The sequence below is a fragment of the Fringilla coelebs genome, assembly GCF_963513975.1.
Source record: "Fringilla coelebs genome assembly, chromosome: 1".
Classification (NCBI taxonomy): domain Eukaryota; kingdom Metazoa; phylum Chordata; class Aves; order Passeriformes; family Fringillidae; genus Fringilla; species Fringilla coelebs.
Genome location: NC_140028.1, coordinates 34545955 through 34570337, shown reverse-complemented (window position 1 = coordinate 34570337; position 24383 = coordinate 34545955). Strand labels below are relative to the sequence as shown.

Below are 24383 nucleotides of genomic sequence, written 5' to 3'. Positions count from 1 at the left end.
TGAAGGCACTGACCTCTGTCACGGCAGACTATGACATCATTGATATTTTTTAGTATAGAACAGAAGATCTGACCCACTAAATCAACAGTCTCCTGGCCACTGCCTAAGTGGAGTTTCTGCCCACAGTGCTATAAAAAGACGAAGCTCTGAAATTCAATGGAAAGTATAAAATGTTCACTGCATCTCAGAAGAAGCAATGCTAAATGACTTAGACACATATGATCCTTTTTTCCTTCCCATTATAAACAAAATTACCTCAGCTGAGAAGCTTGAGGCATGATCTTATTCCATAAAGCCCACTCAAACTGGAAAAATAATTAAATGACAGTGCATTCCTGCTGCAGGCCTTCTTTGCTAGAGTAACTGACACTGAATGGGAAAGCTATTATCAGCTTATGAAAAATACTTTTTCTGCTTATCTCAACTAGCTTGTTATCTTTCTAGCATGTTTCTTTTCACTGTTCCACATGGTGAAGTTTCTCCTTTAAAGAAAACTAAAAGTTTTGTGTAGTTGAAGTTCTAATTTGGTAGCTCCATTCATATATTAATATAGAATTTTATAGAATGTATGTTATACATCTAGGCAGATATATACTAAAGAAACACACGCCAAAATGAAACATAGAGAAGTTTTTATTTTTGTAAAAAACAGTCCTAGAAAACATTCTCCCAAGCAAATACTTGTTTTTTCCGTACCTGCTGTGCCTGTAGGGACAACATGGCCTGGAAGGTGAAACTGTGTATCAGGGAGCCTGCATCAGCACACCCACCCGGATCAGTTCATCTGCGCACGGCTATTTCACCAGGCACACCCAAGGGTGAAGCAGTCCCTCTGCCCTGACATTGTCTGCAATCATTAGGAAGGAGTCCAGCAAAGACCAGACTCCCCCAATTCCCTGTGCTACTGAGAAAATCTTGACAGGACTACCACTGAGCTACTTCCACTAATCAGAGGCCAGTAGGTTTGAAGGCAAATAAAAACTACAACTAGTTTGTGGATTGAGGAGAAAACGGACTCACAAATATGGAGACTAGAGTCTTTAAAGGAGGAAGGAACATGTTTTTTTGCTTCTCCATCACATTTTCAACCACTTTGCCAACAAAGGGAGAACATGGTCTGAAAGATCTGATATTTGAGGTTCACTTTGCTTGCTCTTTGCTTGCCTTGTACCTTAAGAACTGATTTGTAAGCTAATAAAGTCACACCAAGAAAGTTCTGGTATCCTCATTTTTTTTAACTGCTGTAGAAATTAACAGTAACTTTAAGTACCCTGAGAGAACCAGTGTAAATGTAATACAGAGCAAATCAGTATGTAGGTGTGCAAACATAACTTAAATTACACTGGGTTTAGTCTAAAAACAGCTGTTTTTTCTAAGCCTTGTCTAGTCAGCATAAAGAGTGACCACAAATGTTTCATTAAAAAGTCTGCCAATCATTATATCCTAAACTTCTATCCAAGTAAAGAGTAACACTAATGTCTTTTTCAAAAAACATTTAAAAGTTTTCAGTTCAAATTATGTCTGATGGTACAATAGATATTTCATGGTTTCTCCCAGTCCCCCTGCATTTATCAGGCTACCATGAAATGGCACAACCAGCATTTGCATCATAGAATCCAAGGAGGACACAATAGCACTAACAACACAGTGGCATTAAGGTACATTCACTCTTGTCTTACACTATTTATGATACTATTAAGTCTGTATTGTCAATTTGAATTCTATATGCTTCATGTTAATCAATTTGTATCAACACTGCCCTTCTTCCCCAGGCAACTTGTCAATGATTATTACTTACTGTTACATTTTACAGCAATGGTTACACCTTGAATAAAATAAAATCTCTACTACTTGTCAATCTTTTGATCTCTTTAAGTTTCAAAATTAGCACAGCTTTTATTTGTCTTAGCCTTCAGAAAAAAGTTTGCAGTACAAAACGGGCTGGAAAGGAATATGAAACAAATAATCTTTCTCTATGAACTTACCCAAATCCAGGAATGTAATTGAACTCACATACCAGAATTCCTCCTACTTGTTTCAGTTACACTGTGGAAGAGCACTTTATTCCATGAAGTTCAGCTTATAAAGCAGGTCTGACAATTGCAAACTCTAAGATGCATATGTGGTAGGGATCCTGTAACTGTAGGAAATAGCCTACCTGTTTGTTACAGGTACACAAACACTGACAATTCAAGGAAAAGAAAGTCCAACAACCATTGCTGCACCCTGTCATTTTAGAGGATGAGCATCTATTAAAATGTCAATTGCAAAACATAATAGCAAATATAGGATGTCAAAACTGCCTTCAGTTACACCCATACAATCCTGGATGACCCTGCACACCAAATCTAAAGTATTTATAAATTAAAAATGAACTTTACCTTTAACATTCTCTCCAAATCCCATAGAGGCAGAAACTGAACTGTCTGTTTCTGTTTTGCTACTTGTTTTCTCTTTCATCACGTCATCATCGCTTGAAACATCATCAGAATTCATCTTCTTTTTCTTTTTTTTATGTCGAGGAGGGAGCTTTTTTGGAAAGGTAAACATGGGAAATATCACAAGGAGCATAGCAATGGCACAAAGGAGAAATCCACTCCACCTAATGCCAGGAAAACAGAAATGGAAACAAAAGCAAACACATTACATGAAACAAAAAAACCAAAGTTACTGTTAGAAGCTGCACGGCCTAGAAAGACACATTTGCAAAATATGAAAAACTGATACTAAGAGTAAAGAACTGGAGTGGGGGAGAACCTTTACTGAGCTAAATTCCTTAACCAGAAGATGTTTCTGTTGGCTTATTTACTGAATGGTACTTATCCAGCAACCACCAAATTTTATTAAGTAGTGTCAGCTTTAAGTTACCACAAATTTTCAGTTTTGGTCATTTTTCAGAACCAAGTGCTGAGAATTAGATATTCACTTTGACTTAGCCTTTCACGGGTAATTCCCAGTAAAGCAATATAGTATTTCTCTGGAGAACACAGAAACAGCTATCCATGTCATGAGAAGATAAAATGTCCTGATAGATACATCAGGGCTAAATCTGTTCTGCTTTCCAGTGCCTACCTCTCCCTGCCTGGCCAGTCCAATTCTCTCCCTTCACAACTGAAGAGTTCCCAAAGCCTGAATGTAACAACTGATGTGCTACAATTCATTTCAGGGTTTATGCCCCAAACTCTCTTCTGTGACTATAACCTGAAATTGCCTTCACAAAGAATTTCTTCTTCTCTCCCTCCGTACTTTAAATATGGGATATAAAAATAACCCTGAAATGATCCCGTGGCTCTCAGGGAATGACCTGGCACATACCCACAGAAGGGACAATGTGTGGGATACAGAGCAGAGCTCTTCAGCTGCATACACTTGTCCTCCCTGCAGCCAAAAAGCTTCATGGACTTCACCACAGCACCACAGATGGACAAAAGGGCAGCACTAGAAAGTTCTGTAGAGTTAATCGAGTCAGCAGCCAGAGAACACTGAGAGCAGATAACATCATTTCTCCTCTAACAGTGAAAGACTAAAGGAAACATAATCTCACATAGATGGTTCCATGAAGAAGGACAACCTCAGAATCCACCCACAAACAACTTCTTACATACTGGAAGTGCAGTTTTCACTACAGACTCATCTCATTGTACCAGGTTTACATGGCAAGGTTTTGGTAGCACGGTGGGGACTGCAGGGGTGCTTCTGTGAGAAGATGCCATGAGCTGTCCCATGCTGAACAGAGACAGCTCCAGCCAGTTTTAAAACAGATCCACCACTACCCAGTGCTGAGCCTATCAGAATGTTTGTGGCACCTTGGTGTTCACTTATTTAAGAAAGCAGAAAAAACACTGCACAGTAACTGTGTGAAGTGAAACAGCCCTGCAGACTCAAGGTGAGAGGAGGGGAGAAGGAGCTCCAAGTGCAGAGATTCACATGCAGTCGCAGGACAAGACCATGGTATCCACCTCCAGACTGTGGGGAATCCACACTGGAGCAGGCTCGAGCAGGAATTGTGGAGAAAAGCCCCCACAGGAGCAGGTTTTCAGGCAGGACATGTCACCCACAGGGGATGCTGCAGGCTGGAACATTCTGTTCCTGGAGGAACCCCACAAAAAGGACCTGTGCTAGACCAGCTAATAAAAGACTGTCTGAAGCAAAGAAGGGGCAACAGAGACAAGGTGTTACAAACTGACCACAACTCCCTTTCCACAGCCCACTGCGTCACTCCAGTGGAGGCTGTAGAAGAGTCAGGAGTGAAGCTGAGTTTTGGGAGAAGGAAGGAGTGGGTAATGCTTGTAGGTTTCTTTTTAATTCTTTCTATCCTACTCTGTTATTAATTGGTGATAAATTAATTTCTCTACAGGAAGTCTACTTGGCCCATGATAGTAATTAGTGGGGGTTTTCCCTCTCCTTATCTTGATCTATGAGCTTTCAATCGTACCTTCTCCCTGTTCTGCTGAAGAAGGGGAGATAGCTTGGTGGGCACATGGCAGCCAGCCAAAGCCAACCCACCACACAAATCTATGCTGGTATTTGGAAGTTCCAGTGAAGTCAATAATGTTACTGTAATATCCAACCACAACAATGACAGCTTTTTCATTTCAAATCACATTTCCAGAATCGCGGTGAGTTGACCCTGGCTGGATGCCAGGTGCCCACCAGAGCCATTCTCATCACTCCCCATCCTCAGCAGGACAGGGGAGAGAAAATGTAATGAAAGGCTCCCATTAGCTGCAGGGGAATCTCTGCTCTGGCACCCGGAGCACGTCCACCTCCTCCTCCTTCTTCAATGACACTGGGGTCTACAGAGCTGTTTCTACCACATATTCTCATTCCACTCTCTTGTGACTGCTGCCAGTGTTGCACTGGTCTTTTTGTCTACCCCTTCTTAAATCTGTTATCCCAAAGGTACCACCACCACTGATGGTGCAAAACTTGGCCAGCCTCCTCCTCGAGCTGGCTGACATTGCCTCTCTCAGGCAGAAATGAAGTTTCCAGCAGCTTCTCACAGAAGCCACCCCTGTAACCCTCCTGTGACCAAAACCTTGCTGTGCAAACTCAGTACAAGTACAACTTTTACATGTTTTTGAACTACCTTTACACTATTAATTATATATTTGTTCAAATTTTAAAACATTTTAAATTCTGAGTAGACAGGATTTCTTGCACAAGAAACAAAAAGCATTTGACCTCATATTTGCAATGCTAAGATTCTGCAAACTTTATTTTTCAATGAAGAAAAATTCATATGCAATGCTTTGCATGGTAAATGATTACACACAGGCAAACAACAGATAAACAGCTATGTGTAACACTATTTTTATTAGAAGCTTACAGGAAGCTTTTGCAAGGCAAATATAAGTGACTGAAAGTTTTGACTAATTTTGATATTATGTAAACAGAAAATCCTCTATTCATTCATTTTAGCTGATAACATACATGGATTAGAAAGCAGACTTTTAGGAGGATTAGTCAGCACTGTCAGACGAAATAAATCCGTAGTCTGTATAAAAATGTAGCAACATCCCTTTCAGGATCTCAAAGGCAGAAGCTGCAAAGGCACTGATCAAAGAAACAATCTGTGGCAATAATATGCAGAAATCTGCAACCACCCACTCAGGAGGAAACAGCAAAGGAGACAGGGCCTGTAATGTAGTACGAGATTAAATTCAAATCCAAAGGGACCGTTATGACAGCATACCAAATGCTGGAGATGTCACAAATGCAACACTGGATGCAATTATCTCACCATCTACACTTCACAACTTCCTGGAGAAATATCAAAGAATTGGAAAACAGACAAAAGACTGTACCAAAATAATAAGGACACCTACAATGGGAAATCGAGAGGTCAGAACAGGAGCTTAATTTATTTAATTAATTTAATTAATTTTAAAAACCCTTGATTTTCTGCCTTCTGAAGTCAAAGAAAATATGCAGAAGAATACCTCAAAGGCATCCGCACAAGCCCTAGGACCTCAAATAAAGCAATTAAAGCTAAGGAAGGACCAGACAATGCTGAAGGAATTCCTTTAAACTTCTTGTGTGGAATGCTGATGAAAGACTACATAGGAAGACCCAAGTATCAAACAGATTTTGAACTAGGAAAACACTCAGAAAAATGTCAGCAAAAGAAAATTGGATTCAAAGCACCTGACAGACTGCCAAGGGCTACTCCACAACTAATGAGGTCCCTATACAGCACATTACAGTTCTCAAAGACAACAGCATGATGAATGATTTCTAACAGATATCCCTACAGTTACTACACTTGAATAAAAAACAGTTTCAAACATTTGATGGGCTAGCATAGACAGCTGGCTTGTAATTTAGCTCAAAGCACCTACAGAAACCCCAGGTGTGCAAAGCCCAGGAGCAGAAATCCAAGTCCTGTGAAACTCAAGGAATAATCAGATCAGACATAACCCTGAAAAACCACCATTTTACTTTACCATGTTGCACAAGAGATAAACCAAATTACATGTCCTGCAATATACCTCCTAGAAAGAAACAGCTTAAGGAAAAAATAGGCTATACTGCTTTTATTTTAGTCATAGTTGACATACTCACTATTTTGTCTACAAGCACTGCCTCCTCTAACAATGGAAATTGTTAAATTGGGTCCCACAATAAGTTACATTAGGAACCTTACAGCTATAATAAAGAAAAGATAGGAATCAAAGACACTAATTCACTTCAAAGAAAACAAGACTCAGAAATCTCATATATGACTTCCCATTAAGTAATCTCAATTGAACCATACTTTTAAAGTGTGCCAGCTAAAGTAAGTGTTGGGATAGCCTTACATTTCAAATTGTTAGATTGCATAAATAAAAATAAACTTGACTACACAGCACTTCCCTTCAAGGAGAAAATGTCACAATCCCAGAAAATACATTCAGTGAAATGAAAGTCTACACTTCAGAATTCTCTGCAACCAGGCAGTTAGTGAGTAGCAAGGGACAAAAGTTTAACCCTCACACCATAGGAGTCTTGATGTTTTTTTAATGGGTTGACATAGAAAGAGAAAAGAGAATGAGACACAAACGCCCCTAAACTTTTAAGAGAGGCCACCACAGATTATGCAACAAATTATCAGAGACCTGATAGCAGTTAATATGCCTCAGAAATTTAAGAGGAAGAAGTGACATAGTCAAAAATGAAAGAGAAATAAAAAGACCTGGAATACCTGTCAAGGAAAGCCAGACTCTACAGATTTAATCAAGATAAAAAAAGAAACTTGTGAATGACTTTTAATGACTTTCTTGCTTTTGCCATTTTACTTTTGCTGAAGCTGCTTGAGCTAAAACTCATTTATATCAGTGGTTGTGTTATAGATACAGTCAAAAGTTTATCCCACATTTGTACAGCCCCACTGATTTCAATTAACAAATATATTTGTGGGCCTGTTTGCAATTTCTTCCAAAAAGCACTGATCAGATGCTGATTACCAGTTCTGACATGTCATTAAAAACACATAAAGTGTAAGAATTTTACAAAGAATGTACAATATTTTGTTTTGATTCCAAATCTTTTATACTATACAAGTCCTAATTCTGTGAGTGCTGCACACTCACAGAACAGATCTTTCAGTGAGATAAGTCAGTAGATAAATCAGAGCACAGAGCTGTTAACCCCAAGGCCACACTCAGATCTCAGCTTCGCCTTTGTCCTGCTGAAAATTCGACAAAACAGTGCAGCAATGCTCTTGGACTAAGTAAGAACAATAAAGCACGACTAAATCTTTGAAGGTTTAAGAAGCCTCCAAAGAGAGAATTTTTCATATCAAACTGTCAGGAAAGATCACTGCAGAATAAACAGAAACAGATACAGACAGACTGCAATGGTGCAGAGACAAAAACTAACCCAGGGCATGAGAACTGACACTGCACCTTACACCTACAAAGCAGAGGTCTCTTCCTGGGATAATAACTTTAGGTTTTTTCTGGGATTGCACGAAAACTTCAAGGCAGATTTATGATTTATCTGAGAAAAGGCAGTTAAAGCCTCCTCAAGACCTGCTTCCTCAAAGACACATTTCCAAGGAGGGCACATCTCAAAGACTGCCTGAAGACATCAGCTAACAATTACAGCTGCTACATCTCAGTGCTGCTGGAAGCCTACTCCTTACTAGAGAATAATGTGATGTTTACAGTATCTGCTGCCTAAACACAAGCCATCATCCAGAAAAAGCAAGACTGGGAAAGGCATATTGTGACCCCCTCCTATCTCCTTCACCTGGAACAGGATCAGCAAAGTCTAGTGTTTCTCATCTGGGCAGCAGAGTTCAGTGTTTCATGGTTCCTCCTCTGGAAAACCAAAGAGATTAATCCAACTTCCAGTAGCAAGGAGTCGGTTCTGAGCAGCAGAGATCATCCATGACCTCCTGCAACACCAATATCCTGCCCTGCCATCCCTGTGATGCCCACTGTGGTGAGGGACAGTCCTGAACAGCAAACATGGGAGGTTTTCCATGCACTGCTCCTGCGCACTCCTGTGCCAAACTGTTCCCCTCTGTCAGAGTCTAGTATGTAGTAATCAACAGAAACATCATCTTCCTCAGCCTCCTTCTACAACCTTAAACAAGTCCTCAAGGGATAAAATCTTCCAACCTGTCTTAATTCCCTGAGAGAATAGTATTGCTGAGAGAATAGGTTTGAAAAATGCTTGGTCCTTACCAGTTCCCAATGAATCGGGGATCGCTCTGGTCAATATACACAGTTGTCCTAGGATCAACATAGAAACCAATGAGGAGTCCTCCTAATAAGTATCCAGCTGCAGGTCCAAGTGCTCCCATTACGTACATGATGGCTGAGGAAATAAAAGGTCAGAGTCACAGATCAAAAAATTAATGTTTCATTATTTATTTACACATGAAATCACAAAATAAATGTTTCTTTAAACAAGAAGTTCTGCACTCTAAAACTTGAAGGAACCTTTTTTGCAACCAAGGCAGCGACTTCTGCCTAAGTCACATATTAGTAAGAAGGTTACTGCTTTCTGTACATTTTCAGTCAAATTATGCAAGTATACATTATTTTGGTGTTCTGGATGGAAAGCATACCTGACTTGCATAAATTTTTTCCTATTTGGTAACATTTCCTTTAAATCAAATCAAAATTATTTAACATATAAATTTTTTAAAAGTCTAACTAATGGTAGAGAAACAGAAAAGCAAAGAATAAAAATTGTAATCAAAGAGAATGTACATTCTAAATTAGAATGTACAACATTATAATTTAGTTACCATCAGTCTAATACTGTGTGTAAAAGAATAGTCCATTTTAAGAAATCAAATATTCCTATTTCAGCGATTGACAGAATACAGGTTCACAGAAGGAAAGTGGTATTTAACTAACTTGTTATCTTCCTATGGTAAAGTCACCCACCCAGTGGATGAAGAAAAGGTGATGAATGTGGTTTTTCTGTAATTTAGGAATACTTTTGATACTGTCCCCCACAGCATCCTTCAGGACAACTTGTCCAGCTGTGGGATGAGCAGCTGCAGGCTGTGCTGGGTGACCACTGGTCACCAGTGGTGTTGCCCAGGGATCAACTCTAGGGCCAGTTTTGGTCAATACATTTACCAAAGACCTGCAGCAAGGGGTTGAGTCCACCATCATCTGCTGATGATCCCAAACTGGGAGCTGGTGCTGACTTTGGAGGGACAAGAGGCTCTGCAGAGGGATCTACACAGACTGGAACACTGGACAGTGATTAATGGCATTAAGTTTAACAAGTCAAAACTCCAGATTTTGTAGCTGGGACAGACTAATATCAAGCAAAAGCACTGGGAGAGGAGTGGCTGGAGAGCCTCTCTGCAGAAATACATCTGGAGGTGCAGATCAGCAGGCACAGCAAGAATCAGCAGCATGTCCTGGAAGCAAACAGGACAAAGCCCATCCTGGGGTGCATCAAATATAGAATCACCAGCTGCTCAAGAAAAGTGATGATCCCCCTGTGCAGAGCACTGGCGCAGCCTCACCTGGAGCACTGTGTGCAGCTCTGGGCACCACAATTTAAGAAGGATGTGAAGGTCCTTGAGTGGATCCAGATAAGGGCAACAAGGCTGGTGAGAGGGCTGGAAGGAATGACCTGTGAGGAGCAGCTAAGCACATAAGGCTTCTCTAGTTTGGAGAAAAGGAGGCTTCGGGGCAGCCTCATTGCTCTACAGCTTCCTGAGGAGGGGATCATTACTCGCTGGATCTTTTCTCTCTGGTATCCAGCGAAGGACACATGGCAATGGTTCAAAGCTTCACCAGAGGACGTTTACATTGGATTTTAGGAATCATTTCTTTAAGGAGAAGGAAGTCAAACACTTGTGAAGGTTTCCTAGGGAGGTGCCAGAGTTATCAGTGTGTTTAAGAGGCATTTGGACAATGCCCTTAGTAACAGGTTTTAGTTTCTGGTCAGCCCTGAAGCAGTCAGGCAGTTGGATGAAATTATCATTGCAGCTCCCTTCCAACTGAAATGTTCTGTTCTATTCCACTCTGTTCCATTCCCCTACAACATCTCTTTCCTTCCTTAATACATCCTGCGGTACCCATTCCTTCTAAGATGCTTCTGCCCTGCTTCCCATCCGGTCTGGCTGTAAGTAATAAAGGCAGGGGGTGGAAGGGTTGGTCTCTGCTCTCTGCCCACGTATCTTGTACCACCAAAACCCAGGCTCCAACACAGCAACACCTGCTTACTGCTGCAGATCCTCTAGCAGCACATGAAAGAATGATTATCTAATTCTCTGCAATTCTCTCTCTAGGTCCAGATGGTTACTGGACCAATCCCTGTCCACAACAGGAATGTACAGACTCCGTTATTTTGGTCCCATCCTCAACCAGACATGCTGAATCCCAGACTGCAGCAGCTGAAGAAGCATAACTGAGTTATTAAAGCTTGAGTTTCCATGTTATCTGTTACAGCAAATTATATCTCAAGGATAAAATAAGCAAAAAGGGATCACTAAATCTGCCTGATTAAACCAAAATAACTTGCATATTTCCATCTTACACTTTGAAATAAGGGAATGAAGAAAACCAGCATTCTCCCAAGTAAAAATAGAACCTTATTGCAGAGAAAAAAATCACAGAAGCCACCACAAAAGGTGAAACTGCCTATACAAAAAAGTGCTGCCAGACCACAAATTGATTAGTTTTATCATTCCTAAGTCTTTCTTTTTTTTTTTGTAAACACATTTTTGGTTTTTATGAAACTGCAATTTTGAATAAATAGATTTTGCTGAAGTCCTTTTCACGTAACGGTTTTCAGAACTCTGTTCACTATTTAAATTTATTCCAGCCATGTTCCCTACTGATTGATTGCAAACAATTCTCTGTATGCCTAAAATGCTCCATCAGACATTGAAACTCTGCTCCTTAGCAGCAAGTGGCTAGATAAATCCCACAGTAACTGTTATTTGCAAAAATTCACATCATGAGGAGGAAAAAAAAAACCAACAAACAAAAAACTACCTCCACACTCCCACCAACAATAATAAATTTTGTCCTACAAATGTTTGCTTGGAAAATTGTTTCAGACAACTACAGCAAACTCAGATCTCTACAATCTTTAGGGAGGAAACACAAAGGAAATAAAAGACTGACCTAATCCATTCACTTTGGTATCCACAAAAAATACTTATACTGCATTAATTCAGCTTTAGTCCCACCACTGCACTGAAAGCAGCAAACTGCAGCAACTGCTTATGTTTCAGATCACTACCCAAACAGAGTATTTTGTACACCTGGAAAACTTCAGAGGGTTTTCCTTGTAAGCAGAAACATTGCACAATAAAGATAAAAGTAACATTGTACACTATTCTGCTTTAGAGGAAAAAAATCCTGTTGACAGTTTCAGGAGTATTTTAAAATTACTATATGCTGTTCAGGCTTCAAGATGCTTTGTTTTTAATATAACTTACATGCAAATTATCACTTTCTGAGTCTTTCAGAAAACACAGAGCCTCCATACTCCTGGTCAATAGCAGCAGGTAAGTTTGTAAAATTACCATTTTAAGATACAGCATCTTTTTCAGCATCTAATAATGGTCACTACCAGAAACTGGACACCAAGTGAAAGAAACTGATGTAGACTTATAAATGAGACTAAACAGAGCACGGCAAGCATAACATTTCAGTATTTCAAAATTAGGTACTTGAAAGAATCTGCCCCAAACTTTCAAACCTTGCTGTGGAAGTGGAGGGCAAACCAACTCCATAAGTCACCCTGGCAGGCTACTCAAGGGTCCTGGACCCTTAAAATTCTGGTCACAGCCCTCACAGCTATATTCAGGAATAAAGATGTCTTTGATTCCCAAGTAGGCCACCAGGATTACTGGATGATATAGAAAGGAAACTACACTGGAAACAGATTCAATTAGGGTATCATCAAAATTGAACCTGCTTCACAAATAAAAATTCCTATGGAGAATAGCTTCAGATTTTTTTCCACTCAGAACACTAGAAGGTCTCCAGATTTTGGATGAAAAAGGTTCAAAAACATGTAGATGATGTATAAGCATCTTCCTTTCAGCCTTCTGCCAGGGATTTCAGCTAACTCTTTTTGGTGTACCCTCTTCAGGCTGTGATCTGGGATCTTGATCCCAGAGATGCAAGATCCAAGACCTTTCAAATGGAAGTAACAAACATTTTTATCAAGGGACATGCTGGAGTACTGTGATGCTGAGGCAGGGCACACAGTATCCAGATAATTTTTTTTTAATTGCACCTGAGGAAATCCAGCATTTGTCTTATAACCTCACAGCCATGAGCTTCTCTGGTGCTTAGATTTGCAAGCTGCCTTAGTATTTCTAAGTCACAAAAAGCTATGCTGTAAAATAGCATTAATATGTCCTTTCCCATGATAAAACAGAGGTGATGTACATTCCACAAGTTAAAAGCTCTACTCCAAACCATCAATCATCTTCAACAGATAAAAGGAGGAAACTATTGTTAATATAGGCATATGGGCTACAACATCAATCTGAATCTCTTCGGATTGGGTTGCACTGGAATGCAGGATTGCACCCTCTGAGTTCCTGCATTAGCCATGCATGTTCAATGCTGATAAATTACATTACAATTCGGTGGGAATACTGGTCTCTCTAGGAAAGCCCCTCTGCAGGTCACCCACTCCTACCCAACTCCACAGAAGCACAGAATATTCTGAGCTGGAAGCAAACCCGCGTTCCTAAGTGAATGGCCCGCACAGGGATCAAATCCATGACCTTGGCATTAACAGAACCATGCTCTAACCGACGGAGCTGATCTCAGGGTGACTTAGAGCCATCTGAGAACTACTCATGACATTCAAAACAACCAGCTTAGACTGGACCTGGCAAAAGCTTTTCCCCAGAAGTCTCTTGTAGCTTGCTGCTGCTGTCATGCAGGATCCTGTCTCCAGAGGAAAGCACAGGTTGGTTTACTAAAATTACATGGCCTTCAAACAGGACAATTTCAAAGACCCTGTGGATTCTTTAAAATCTCCCTCTTTTCCAAAGATCTTGGTGTTGTGCTTAAGAGTTTCCATTACCAAGCACATCTCTTTCTCTTCACTGATGAGGAACAGCCTTTCCAAGCCCTCCCAAACCTGGTCTTTCAGATCATAGCTCTACCTCTGGTACAAACTGTAGATAAGTAAAAATATCCTGGTTTGGAGAGAGTTAAGTGACCATTTTCATCCAAGATATCTAGCCATGGCAACTTTAATTCCTTGAAGCTTTGTACTGGAGGAGCTTCACTGCCTCACTGAGTATGCCCTCAGCATGGCATATCTTGGGCTCTACACCATACTAGCAAGGTGGTCTAGTTTCAAAACTGCAGCTGGCTGTGGCTAGCCAGGCTTAGCCATAAACTGCCATCACAGCTAAGATGCTGGATGGAAGAGAAAAGGGGAGTCAGAGAATTAGTAACCTACTTACATAAGGAATTTACTATCCATATGAAATAACATTAAACAATGTCATTCTTCACCACAGAAAAGTCATCCTGGGACATGTTGCAATGAATACTGCCATTCTGACAACATTTCACAAAATTATTACATTGTCTATTGCTTTATTCATAGAGATTCTTCTTCAACGGGAGAAAGCTTTGCATACAGCCTATTCCAGCACAGTCTTTTTTGACTACAATAAAATGAGCTGAATTCTCTGTGGGTCTGAAAATCTGGGTTCACACCAAGTGCATGAAAAAACTTTGTTGCCAAAGAGTGTTCTTTTTAATCTACCTACATTACCTATTTATTTAATTAGACAGAGGTTATAAAAATATTGTGAATGCCCTTTTCCTCTTCTAATCGCACCAGAAGACATCTTCAGTAGGCTCTGTACACGGGAATATTTAACATATGTCCCTGTGGCACCCTCAAATGCATTTGTCAACCCTCTGACTGTGCCTCTTTACATTAGTCATGCAAGTACCAAGTAAAGCCACAAGTCACATTTTGTGACGAACAGAAACGACAAATTAGTGAGCTACAACACATTGGCTTCTGGATTCTAAAAACAAACTTTGCTTAAAAAAGTAAAAACAAAGGCATATATTGCTCAGTCCCTGTCATCTCTGTGTGCACACACATGTCACCACACAGAGTTTATCACTGGAGGAGGAGGAACATTTCTGAAAGACCCCATTGTCTAAATCTTGGCAGCTTATCACCATAGTACAACTGTTCATTTCATACATGTGTAAGACAAGCAGAATTTGACCTTTATTCTGTTTTCAATGGAAGTTTAGAATTTGCAAAATCCTGCAAAAAGCTACAGGGTGCATTCTGAAGGCATATTTTATATATGCATAGAAGCATGTATATGCATGTTTGCTACTGTCAGAATAGTAGAGCAACTACAGAAAATTGTAATAGGATTTGTAGGATACTTTTTAGGATATAGAACCATAATCCTTTTATATCTGTAGATTTCAAGTTTTTACTCCAAAATCTTAACAGTCAATAGCATGAGGGTATTGATTGGAAAACAGAGATGCAAAAGACAAAATCAATCCACTAGAGTTGTGAAGTAGACTAGTAAATCCAGAAGTGTAATTTACTTAATTGAAGCAGTAATTCAGTTTTCTAACCGGCTGAACAACATTCTCATGAAAGAGCAGCACAAAGAAGAATAAGAAGAACACCAAAAGAAAACATTCATGTGAATTTGCAAGGAAATCCCTGTGTATACAGATTACTTGTTTACAGTGAGGACTGAGCTTTAACAGAAATGCAAGATGAACTTTATATAATCTTGAATATTTATGTGCCAAGAAATTTAAAGGGCTACAGGCTAAAAAAATAGTTGCAGGGTTACCACCTGGAATTTTGCAAGCAAGAGAAGCACGACCATGCTACGCTACCATAGCATCCTCTCCAGTGCTACCAGCAGACATTTCCTTGGACAGTTCTACTGTGCTGTCACCAGAGAATGAGCAGCACTGTTATTTCTCTAGGGCATAGAGCAGGTTTTGACTTCTACACAGAGCAAAGCTGATAGAGGTTTCAAAAGGGAAGAGGTCCCAGCTCTCCCCTGTTCCTCTCATGTCACAGCACTGTGATGGGATCGCAAGGATCAAGCATAAAGGAGCTTTCAAACAAACATTGCTCCCATTCATAAAGGCGTATTTACCTCATTCTGTCTGATTTCACCACACAGAAGCTACCCTAAAAAACATAAGGTTTAACTACTCTTTTGAGCCTGAGGACACAACTCTGCCTGAGTTGTGAGCAGAAGCCAGGCAGACTTCTTAAAAGCTTTTAAGTCAGGAAACGGGTTCACTTCCTTCTTTTCATCACAAACACACAATCAAATGTATCTATACATGCTTTAGGATTCTTTCTTTAATGTGGTTATTTGCTCAGGAAAAAACAATGCTTTGAGCATTACTGCAGTTCAGATAATAATGTCCAGTTCACATCTTTAAATCACTTCCTTTCAAAACGCATTAGTGTTACATGACTTTAATAGTCTCTCAGATCCAGTGTTCCACTCAAAACAATAAACAGAGCAACAAAACTACTTCAGTAGCCTCTCTTGATCTTTGTATAGAATATATTTGTCACTATTTTAACAAGCAGATTCCAGAGACCTGGAAGACAAATTTATAGAGAAACATAATTAAAGCAAAATTTTACATGCCTACCTTGGAAAAAAAATTATGGTCCAGCTTACCACTCCATTAAAAAATGCTGGAAGATATATAAAATATGTTTCAATTTTATTTAAGTGACTTGCCAAGGCCAGATGAAAAGCGTCAGATTTTTACTTTTCTCTTACAGCTTTATTACTAGGATATCATTTGTATTAAAAGAGATATAATTTCCTGATTTAAACAGCTATGCTGCTTCATGCTTTGCATTCATCATTTGTGGTCATGTTCTAAAACATTATAGTCATTTTCACTGTATCAAATTCTACTAAATCCATAAAAACCCAGGAAAGCAAGCCCAAAGAAAACAAACTAGAATAGGCTGTCTGTCCCAGTCTGCACTTCTTGTATACACTGCAGTGCTGCTCCAAGTCACTGCTATGCTGTAGAGCCACAGTGCCTACAAAGCAATTCAACTTACACTAAAATTTCACAGACTCAGTATTTGTCTTTTGGTTACATCCACAGGTGTGTGCGTCCAGTGCAAAATTCAAAAACACTGAAAATACCAAAGAATAAAAGCTTATACTTGTACCATGGTATTTCAGCTTTACAGATACTTGGCTAAAGAAATGATTGCCCCAAGGAAAATTACTCCACTGCTTAAAATGAGTCTTTATTTTTTATTCCTAACACCTGAGAACTGTGGAATTAGAAATCCCACAGGCAACTTCAGATTGTCACATTCTTTAAAGACAACTGTTTTGCTTGGAACACACAAATATTAATTGGGGGTTTTCATCAAAATCTGCCTTTTCTCTCTTTATAGTCACCTACAAATAAACATTTGCTGATAATATTACCAAGAAAGACTTGCGGTTAGCAAGTAACATGAAAAAGACGCATCTGTTGAAAAAGATTAGTGAAAATGCAACTTCTGAGTGCAATTTCCTATCAGTGTGGTTAACTGAGTTTAGACACCATGCAGAAAGAAATTCTTTTATCAGACAATAGGCAAATCAGGTTTTATCAGCTTCATAAGTTCTTAAACCAATTCTAACACAAGAATCCTCTGGTGATAACGGTATTCCAAAAGCACATATAATTAACTTCAAGCATATGGATAATCCCATGTGAATTGTTTGCATGACCAAAGATATACCCATCTATACTTGCATGATCAGAACCTAAACTGAAAACAAAGTTGTCCTCATATTCTCTCCATGAAGTAAAAGGCATTGGTAACCTAATTAGATGTTTGGGATTTTCTTTAAATAGAAGTGTCAACAACTGCTTAAATGCATGAGTAACAGAGATCTTTCTTAAAACTCCCAATTTTTTTTTCCATACATAGGAAATTTTGATATGGAAAAGTACTGTTATTGAATTTTAGGTATCAGACAGATGCACACACTACTTGTGCTGAACAGAGTCAGAATGTCAGAAGAGATGCAACAGAAGGCACAGCTCTGCTCTTGGCTGTTACTTTCTGGAAATCAGCTCTCAAAAATACCCCACATCTTTGAGTTTAAGTTTATGTTGGTATGCTGAGTTATTGACACGAGGTAACATATCCCAAGAAGTTGACTAGGTATGAATTCCCAAACTGTGAGTTTTCAAAAGAGCATGTTTCTTAAAAAATATTTTCTTTTGTGAATAGTAAGGCAACTAGACAGAGACATTGACCATTTGTATTAACACCTACTGAGTTACTGCTTGGTCCCTTCTGAATTCTTGGTCTGTCAGCATCCCAAAGTTCTGATTACTCCAAAGAATGAAACAACGAAATCTCATAGAAGTAGTGCCCACTTCCATACAGAAAATTATTTACTGAATATAACTATTATTTACTAAATTGTAAGCAAGCTACTACTCCAAATTATTTTTAAAACCTTTAACTAATAACTGGTTAGATAATAGCTAATAACTGGTTAGATAATTTCACTGTATTATTTCCCATTCATTCAAACACTGGGAGCTAAATCCACAGACGTGAATTTAACATTCACAATAAGAGTATTCTTGAAGCCACTGTGACTTCTCTCTTGAAGCAGGCAGGATTTGGCACTTCTGCACTAATACTCAGTGGTGTTCCTACTAAAATGACACTGAAGCTGTTGGCTATCTTTAAGATACTAAAGCAGCCTCTTGACTCACTGGCATTCTTTCCATAAGGTCAAGTCAAATGGGAATATCTGATCTCTGCCTTTTAATTGCTTGGCTTTGGGGGTTTTTTAATGGTTTGGCAGTTGAGGTTACATATACACATTTAATTTTCACTAGGGATTACCCCAGGCATGTGCTTATAGACTCTGCTGATCTCAGCTTTTTAAAATATATTTTCATGTCTTTAGCATTACTTCTAAATACACTAGAGTGGGCAGGATTGTTCACTTGCATGTCATCTCCTTTTCTTCAAATATCAAACTGTGAAAAATATCAAACTGTGAAAAGCTGAGATTTGACCTTCAAGTGGACCTCAAAAGGCAGATCCCAAATAAGAAAACAGGAAAAAAAAGACACCAAATTTAAAATCAGCTGAAAAGGTCCACAGCTTCAAGACCAGCCGAGCCTAGCCCAGAAGAGTATTTCACAGGTTTTGTATTATGATTTGTTTTTGTTTTACATCATGTTCAGGTAGTCTAAGAGTACAAGCCAACAGGAATGCATTGCAAAGGTCCTCTCATCTCTCTGAGCTGGGAGAATACACCCACTCCCAGAGGAAAAGCAGCGAAAAGCCCAGTAAAATTTACCAGGCACAGAACCAGACGTTAAGAGTATGCCATCATGAACCATCAGAAGAAGGAGGAATAAGTACCAATTCCTTAGGAACAAATCTATATACACTAAATACCCAATGTCTATGCATGTGGCTTTTATTGTGCACAAACCAGCTAATGGCACACAAATACCTGTTTTTCAGAGGCAGGTTTGACATGCATTCTTTTATACTTCATCATTATTCAAAGCCAGTTCCTTTGTGCCTAGAAAAGAAAATGTGAGGAAGAAGCAGAAAGAGACCAAACATCTACTGAAAGGGAATGTTAGGTGCTGATAGTAAGCACACTTATATATTTATATATATTCATTTTTGCTTTGTCCCACCAGCAAGACAACAGAACAAAGAAGTAAAGGGGTAAATTACTTCAATCATATTCCCTCAGAATTAATTTCCTTTCAAAAATTGGTTTCTGCCTAGGAGGCATAGGTTAATTATTGAAAATGCTGGTGATCATTTTTCCCTTCACTACCTCTTGCTAATAGACTGCAAAGAAGGGCAAGCCACACAGCATTTCCTCTTATTTTCTTTGTAAATTGCACTTACATTTTTATCTTTCAACCGAAACAACAGTAATTACACTTCATTACTCATATCTGACGCAAAATCTGCCTGTAAGCAAAAGCCCATTATTCCAGCAATTTGCAGATGACCCTGTGAGTTTTAACATCTATTGTATTGCTAAAAAAATATTTTGCTACATTCAGAAAGGTGGAAAGCTGTAATAGCTTCAATAATAATATATTAAACAGCAATTGGCAAAGTGAAATGCAGAGCTGTATAGTCATATTTGAAACAATATTGAATATATGATTACAGATCAAAGAGTCTGAAAAACATTTCCATCCATGTGTAACAGTTATAAATAGAGGAGACCATTTCTTTTAGCTAAAGGACAACACCACTATTTTACAAAAATCTCCAAAGCTTCAAAATACAGTCTTTATCTTCATAGGAATAACATTGTTTGGGCACTTTCACAAAGCTGAAATTATGGTGAAATATTTGATTCTGGAAATAAAACTTAAGTTCTGGGTTCTGGGTAAGGATCTCTCCTCTGTTTTCCACAGAGGGACCTTAAGATGGAAATGAGAGGTCATTCAACTCCATATTCTGCTTGGGGACAAAAGAGTTTCTTGCTGTAGCACCAAACAGAATCTCTTCATCCCAGCTATGGAAAAATGTCATCAAGCAGTGCCCCAGCAAATCCTTCCCTCCCCGTAGTAAAGGAGCTAATGGGTGCCCCACCAGAGAGAAACAAATTGTCCTCAAACAACCCTGACACTCCTGACACAGCCCCATGAAATAGGATACAGAAGAACCAAGCTGCTGCTGCAGATCCCTGAAAAGATCCTCCTACATCTGATAAAGGGACATGAATTGTTAGAGATATTCAAGAAAATCAGAGACAATGAAATGGGGATCACAGAGAGTCTCGGAAAAAAGAGGTGAACACAGTTTTCTTAGAAACCAAAAGGCAGGAAATTAATTTATATTTTTGTTTTGTACAGAAAATCACCACAGACACCATTTAGTAACAAACTGACTCTATAAATAAATACGATTCTATAAATATATTTCCTTAGACCATTTTAGTCAGGTCCTGAACGAAACAAACTTATGTCTCATGAGGAAAGGTAGATATTGACATGCAACACCAATAATAAAAATTGCAAAAATATTTTAGTTTGACACTTTAAGTAGTATGTTTTACATGGTTTGCTTTGGTTTGGTTTTGTCTCTGAGTAAAGCAAAAAAGATTATTTTTTTAAATGCTAATCTGTAGCCCTACATAAATATCAAAATAATTCAAGGTAAATAAAATATTTCAACATGATCAAAACCAAATAATTTTCTCTACATAAAAAATCCTAAATCACTATACCTCTAGAATCAAGATTTAATTGTATCATAATCTGTCAGAGCAAGACCATCAGAACATTTTTATCAGTGTTATTAAAAGGCATAGGTTAAACACCATGTGTAGCTTTAAAAAAATCACTCTAACAAAAGGTTCTCCTATTACAAATGGTAATATCATAGCTACATTTGTCTTTCTTTTTAAGATATAAATTGTCATTGTGATTTACAGCTCCATTTGTAGTTCATTCCCAGTTCCAATAAGATATGTTAATAAAATACAGAAGTATTACTTGCAGTGTTGGCATTTCCAAGAGAAAACTATTCATATTACAGGGATTTTTCCAAGATTATTTCAAAACATCATATATGGCTGACTTACAAAATCTGAAAAATTTCTAATCAGCTAAAGTTACTTTCACTAATTAGGTAATTTAATTATTCAGCTGACATATTTTAGAGAAAAATGCCAATATTCTTTCATTTAGTCTGCAATTTTTTTTAAAAAAAGATTGCTCATTCTGGCTTTTTCTTTCTTCTGTGAGTAGAATTAGACATGACAGCTTTGTTTCTCAACTACTTAGATTAACAGATTATTAGACATATTTTTATTCTTCAACAGTAAAAGATGCTTTCACAGACATAAGAAATGTGGTGGCTAGAGGCTACGTAGAAACAACTTTCCTCCAACTTTAGACACACTCATGGCAATAACTTTTTCAGCAAAATAGTTAACGCTATTATATTCTTAGGGACATGACAGATTCTCTCTAACTATGAGTGCTTTGTTTTAAGCTATATGGTTTTATATAAATAGAGCTTTGGATAGGGATAACACTGTAATGAAATCTGATTGAACACAGATGTCAGAGTAAATGAACATAACAGTCCTTTCTGGCCCAATAAAGCATGAAATTATCGCACCAATTCTCTTTTCATCTCTTAACACAATACGTTTTGCAGACCTCATCCTTTGCAAAGAAGGATGCCAAAAGACAAGAAGCCTCATCACCTTCCTTTCCCAGCTACGCTGCCTTGAGACATCTCCAAAGGCCTTACCCTGCCAAGGGAAGGGCCAGAGCTGGCCTCTGCACTTGGCCATTTCACAGATGCATCAGCTGAGCATTTGGCAGAGATTGTCCCAGCATGGGTGGTGGCCTCGGCACTGGCTGCAGTCACCAGGGAACCTCGAGGCGTCCTGAGCCATCCCTGGGCATCCTTGTCTGCCACGGTGACTCTGAGAGCACAAAAGAACAAGGACACCCCAGAAAAACTGACATGGAGCTGGTACTGGACACATAGACACTGCTCAGGCAGGCTCAGGAAATAATATAAAGTACCAATGAAAATCAAATGTATTTCCTGATGTAGATTTTGCTCACTCAAGCAACTCAGTGACCTTTTCTTTCTAGTATCTTTGTCCATTTGCATCCATTCTCATAGGAAACATGTTTTCAGTTATTTACACTAAGAAGATTTAATTGAAGATTACACTTATGCACACAATCTGCAAACTATCACAGCTTTCAATCAATTTATCACAAAAAAAGCAATTTGTTGAAACTCTAATCTTATGTTTGCAAAGAAAATTCAATTTGAGCCCTAAATCCCACTGAAATTCACTGGAAGTCAGGTCCCTTGACTTCCTTAGTCTCCTTGGGAAATTTTAACCTCAGTTATTAAATTATTCTGACAGAGACAGAGAGAGATTGACAGGGAGGTCCTCAAGGAACGGTACTGGAGTTGCTTGGAATAACCATGATTGCAAGTGTTACCAGTGGTCTCTGTGGCTGTCAGAGCTTTTCCAAGTCTAATGGAAATTGATCTGGCATCTTCCCACTCTTTGGGAGTATTCTACAACATGTGACAGAAGAGACATGTCTTCACACACTGTTGGATCCTTAACTACATGTTCAGATTCATAGTGATGAATTTGCCAACATAACAAGTGGAAGCCCACAGCTCATATACAAAAAATAAAAATGTCCATCACTAAAAACTGAAGCACCTAGTACTCCTCCAAAGAACAAATATAAAGCATGTACTACATTTCTATACTGCATGCTATACCCAACTGCAATTGTTATCCATTTTAAGAAACTATACTGTCATGACATTAATTTATGACAGTGCAGAGTTTTAACAAAGCACTCACAAGTATTTATTAAACATATACATCTGAAGGTGCAGCGCAAGCCTCCGTTTATCTCTTGTAAAATGACTGGTTGTCATTGTACAAGAAGCACGTAATGTGAAAGTTAAAAGAATCAAATGCAACACTAGCAAGAAGTTAAATTTTCAATCAGTTTAAATCATACTTGCTTCTAACAAACTCTGCAAATAAAAACACAATCTACAATAAAAAAATGCCTCAAGAACAAACATCTCTCTATCACATTGCCTTGAACTAAAACTGTTGTATAAATAATTTATATATGCTAACAGAACATACTTGGATCCATATGATCCAGATCCATATACAGATAATTGTATCTGACACACCTATCCCTAATCCACATTGCAAGTCTCTAAGAAATTTTAAAAGACATCCCAAGTCTACTTCTGCCATCCATGTTGACACTATATTCAGACCACAATGGCTCAGACAAAACAAAACAAGTTTAAAAAGGGTCTTTGCAGAACTTTTGACAAACACTGACCTTCATCTCCTGTAACCTCTTACACAGGTGAAGTTTTTCAGCTGCTTTTATGAAGTGTATCATAGTAACACTCATACACAGAACACAGGACTCAAAACACTGAAAACATGGCACAGTAAACTTTGAGATCTCTCATGGTAATTTCATTCTCCACCAAGCAGCTTACCTGCTGCATGCCCAAGGTCACCGCATGTTACACCAGAATAACATGTCTTTGCCTAGAGGCCAATTCTAACCCCCAAAACTGTGTAAACCCTTCTCAAACACACATCATGGCTGCTCCATTTGCATTCCCAGACACCAATAGTTACTTTGCTCATCACTTTCTAAGTGCTTTGTGGAGATTTTCTGAGCCAGAGACATGCTTACAGAACCAAGACTCTTGCTGGTTCAAGCGCATTTAAATCACCATCTGCTAACTCATAAAATAAACCACTCAGGCAAATGTTTCTTTCAGAACACACAAATGATAGTAACACAGCATTATGCTTTTCAAACACTAAAACTGTTGGGAAAAGATCAGCAACTGAAAGATCAAAACAGTGCAGTGACAACATCAGCAAAGGTGTGGTGGCAGAATCAGACACTTGTTCTAGCTAACACAGCTGAATAACCAAACTAAAATGTTACTTCGCAGTTTCATACCTGTGAAACTGTGCAGGTAACTCTAACAGCATGCATCTCCTTTTCCAGTGGAGGAACAACCCAGAGGTACTACCCCAGGCTTTTCTCTTCAGGGTATTTAGCACACACCTGATGGACACGGCCTTTCCTAGCCATTTTTTGCAAATACGTCCATTCATTTCTGTTGTACTTTTACAAATGTCCATGGAGAAAATATTTTGACACACTAGTTTTGTTTCTTTCCATAAAATCACAGAAAATATGTAATCTTTCAATTATAGAACTGACTCAGAAGATGCACTAAAAAAACTTTGCATAGTTTTAAAAGTAAAAAGCTTAGATCACACCATGTTCTCCTTTACATTGACTTGATACAGGGGAAAAAACCCTACA

General features: G+C 38.7%; 1 protein-coding gene across 1 annotated transcript in view; it reads right to left on the bottom strand.

The window, feature by feature from the left end:
• The window catches only part of SLCO5A1 (solute carrier organic anion transporter family member 5A1), a 74005-nt gene that overhangs the window by 31226 nt on the left and 18396 nt on the right, over positions 1 to 24383 (bottom strand). The window contains exons 3-4 of the mRNA XM_084204280.1: positions 8673 to 8805; positions 2382 to 2602 (exon numbers count right to left, since the gene is read on the bottom strand). Coding sequence (XP_084060406.1) covers positions 2382 to 2602; positions 8673 to 8805 — 354 coding nt within the window. The remainder of the gene's footprint in view (positions 1 to 2381; positions 2603 to 8672; positions 8806 to 24383) is intronic.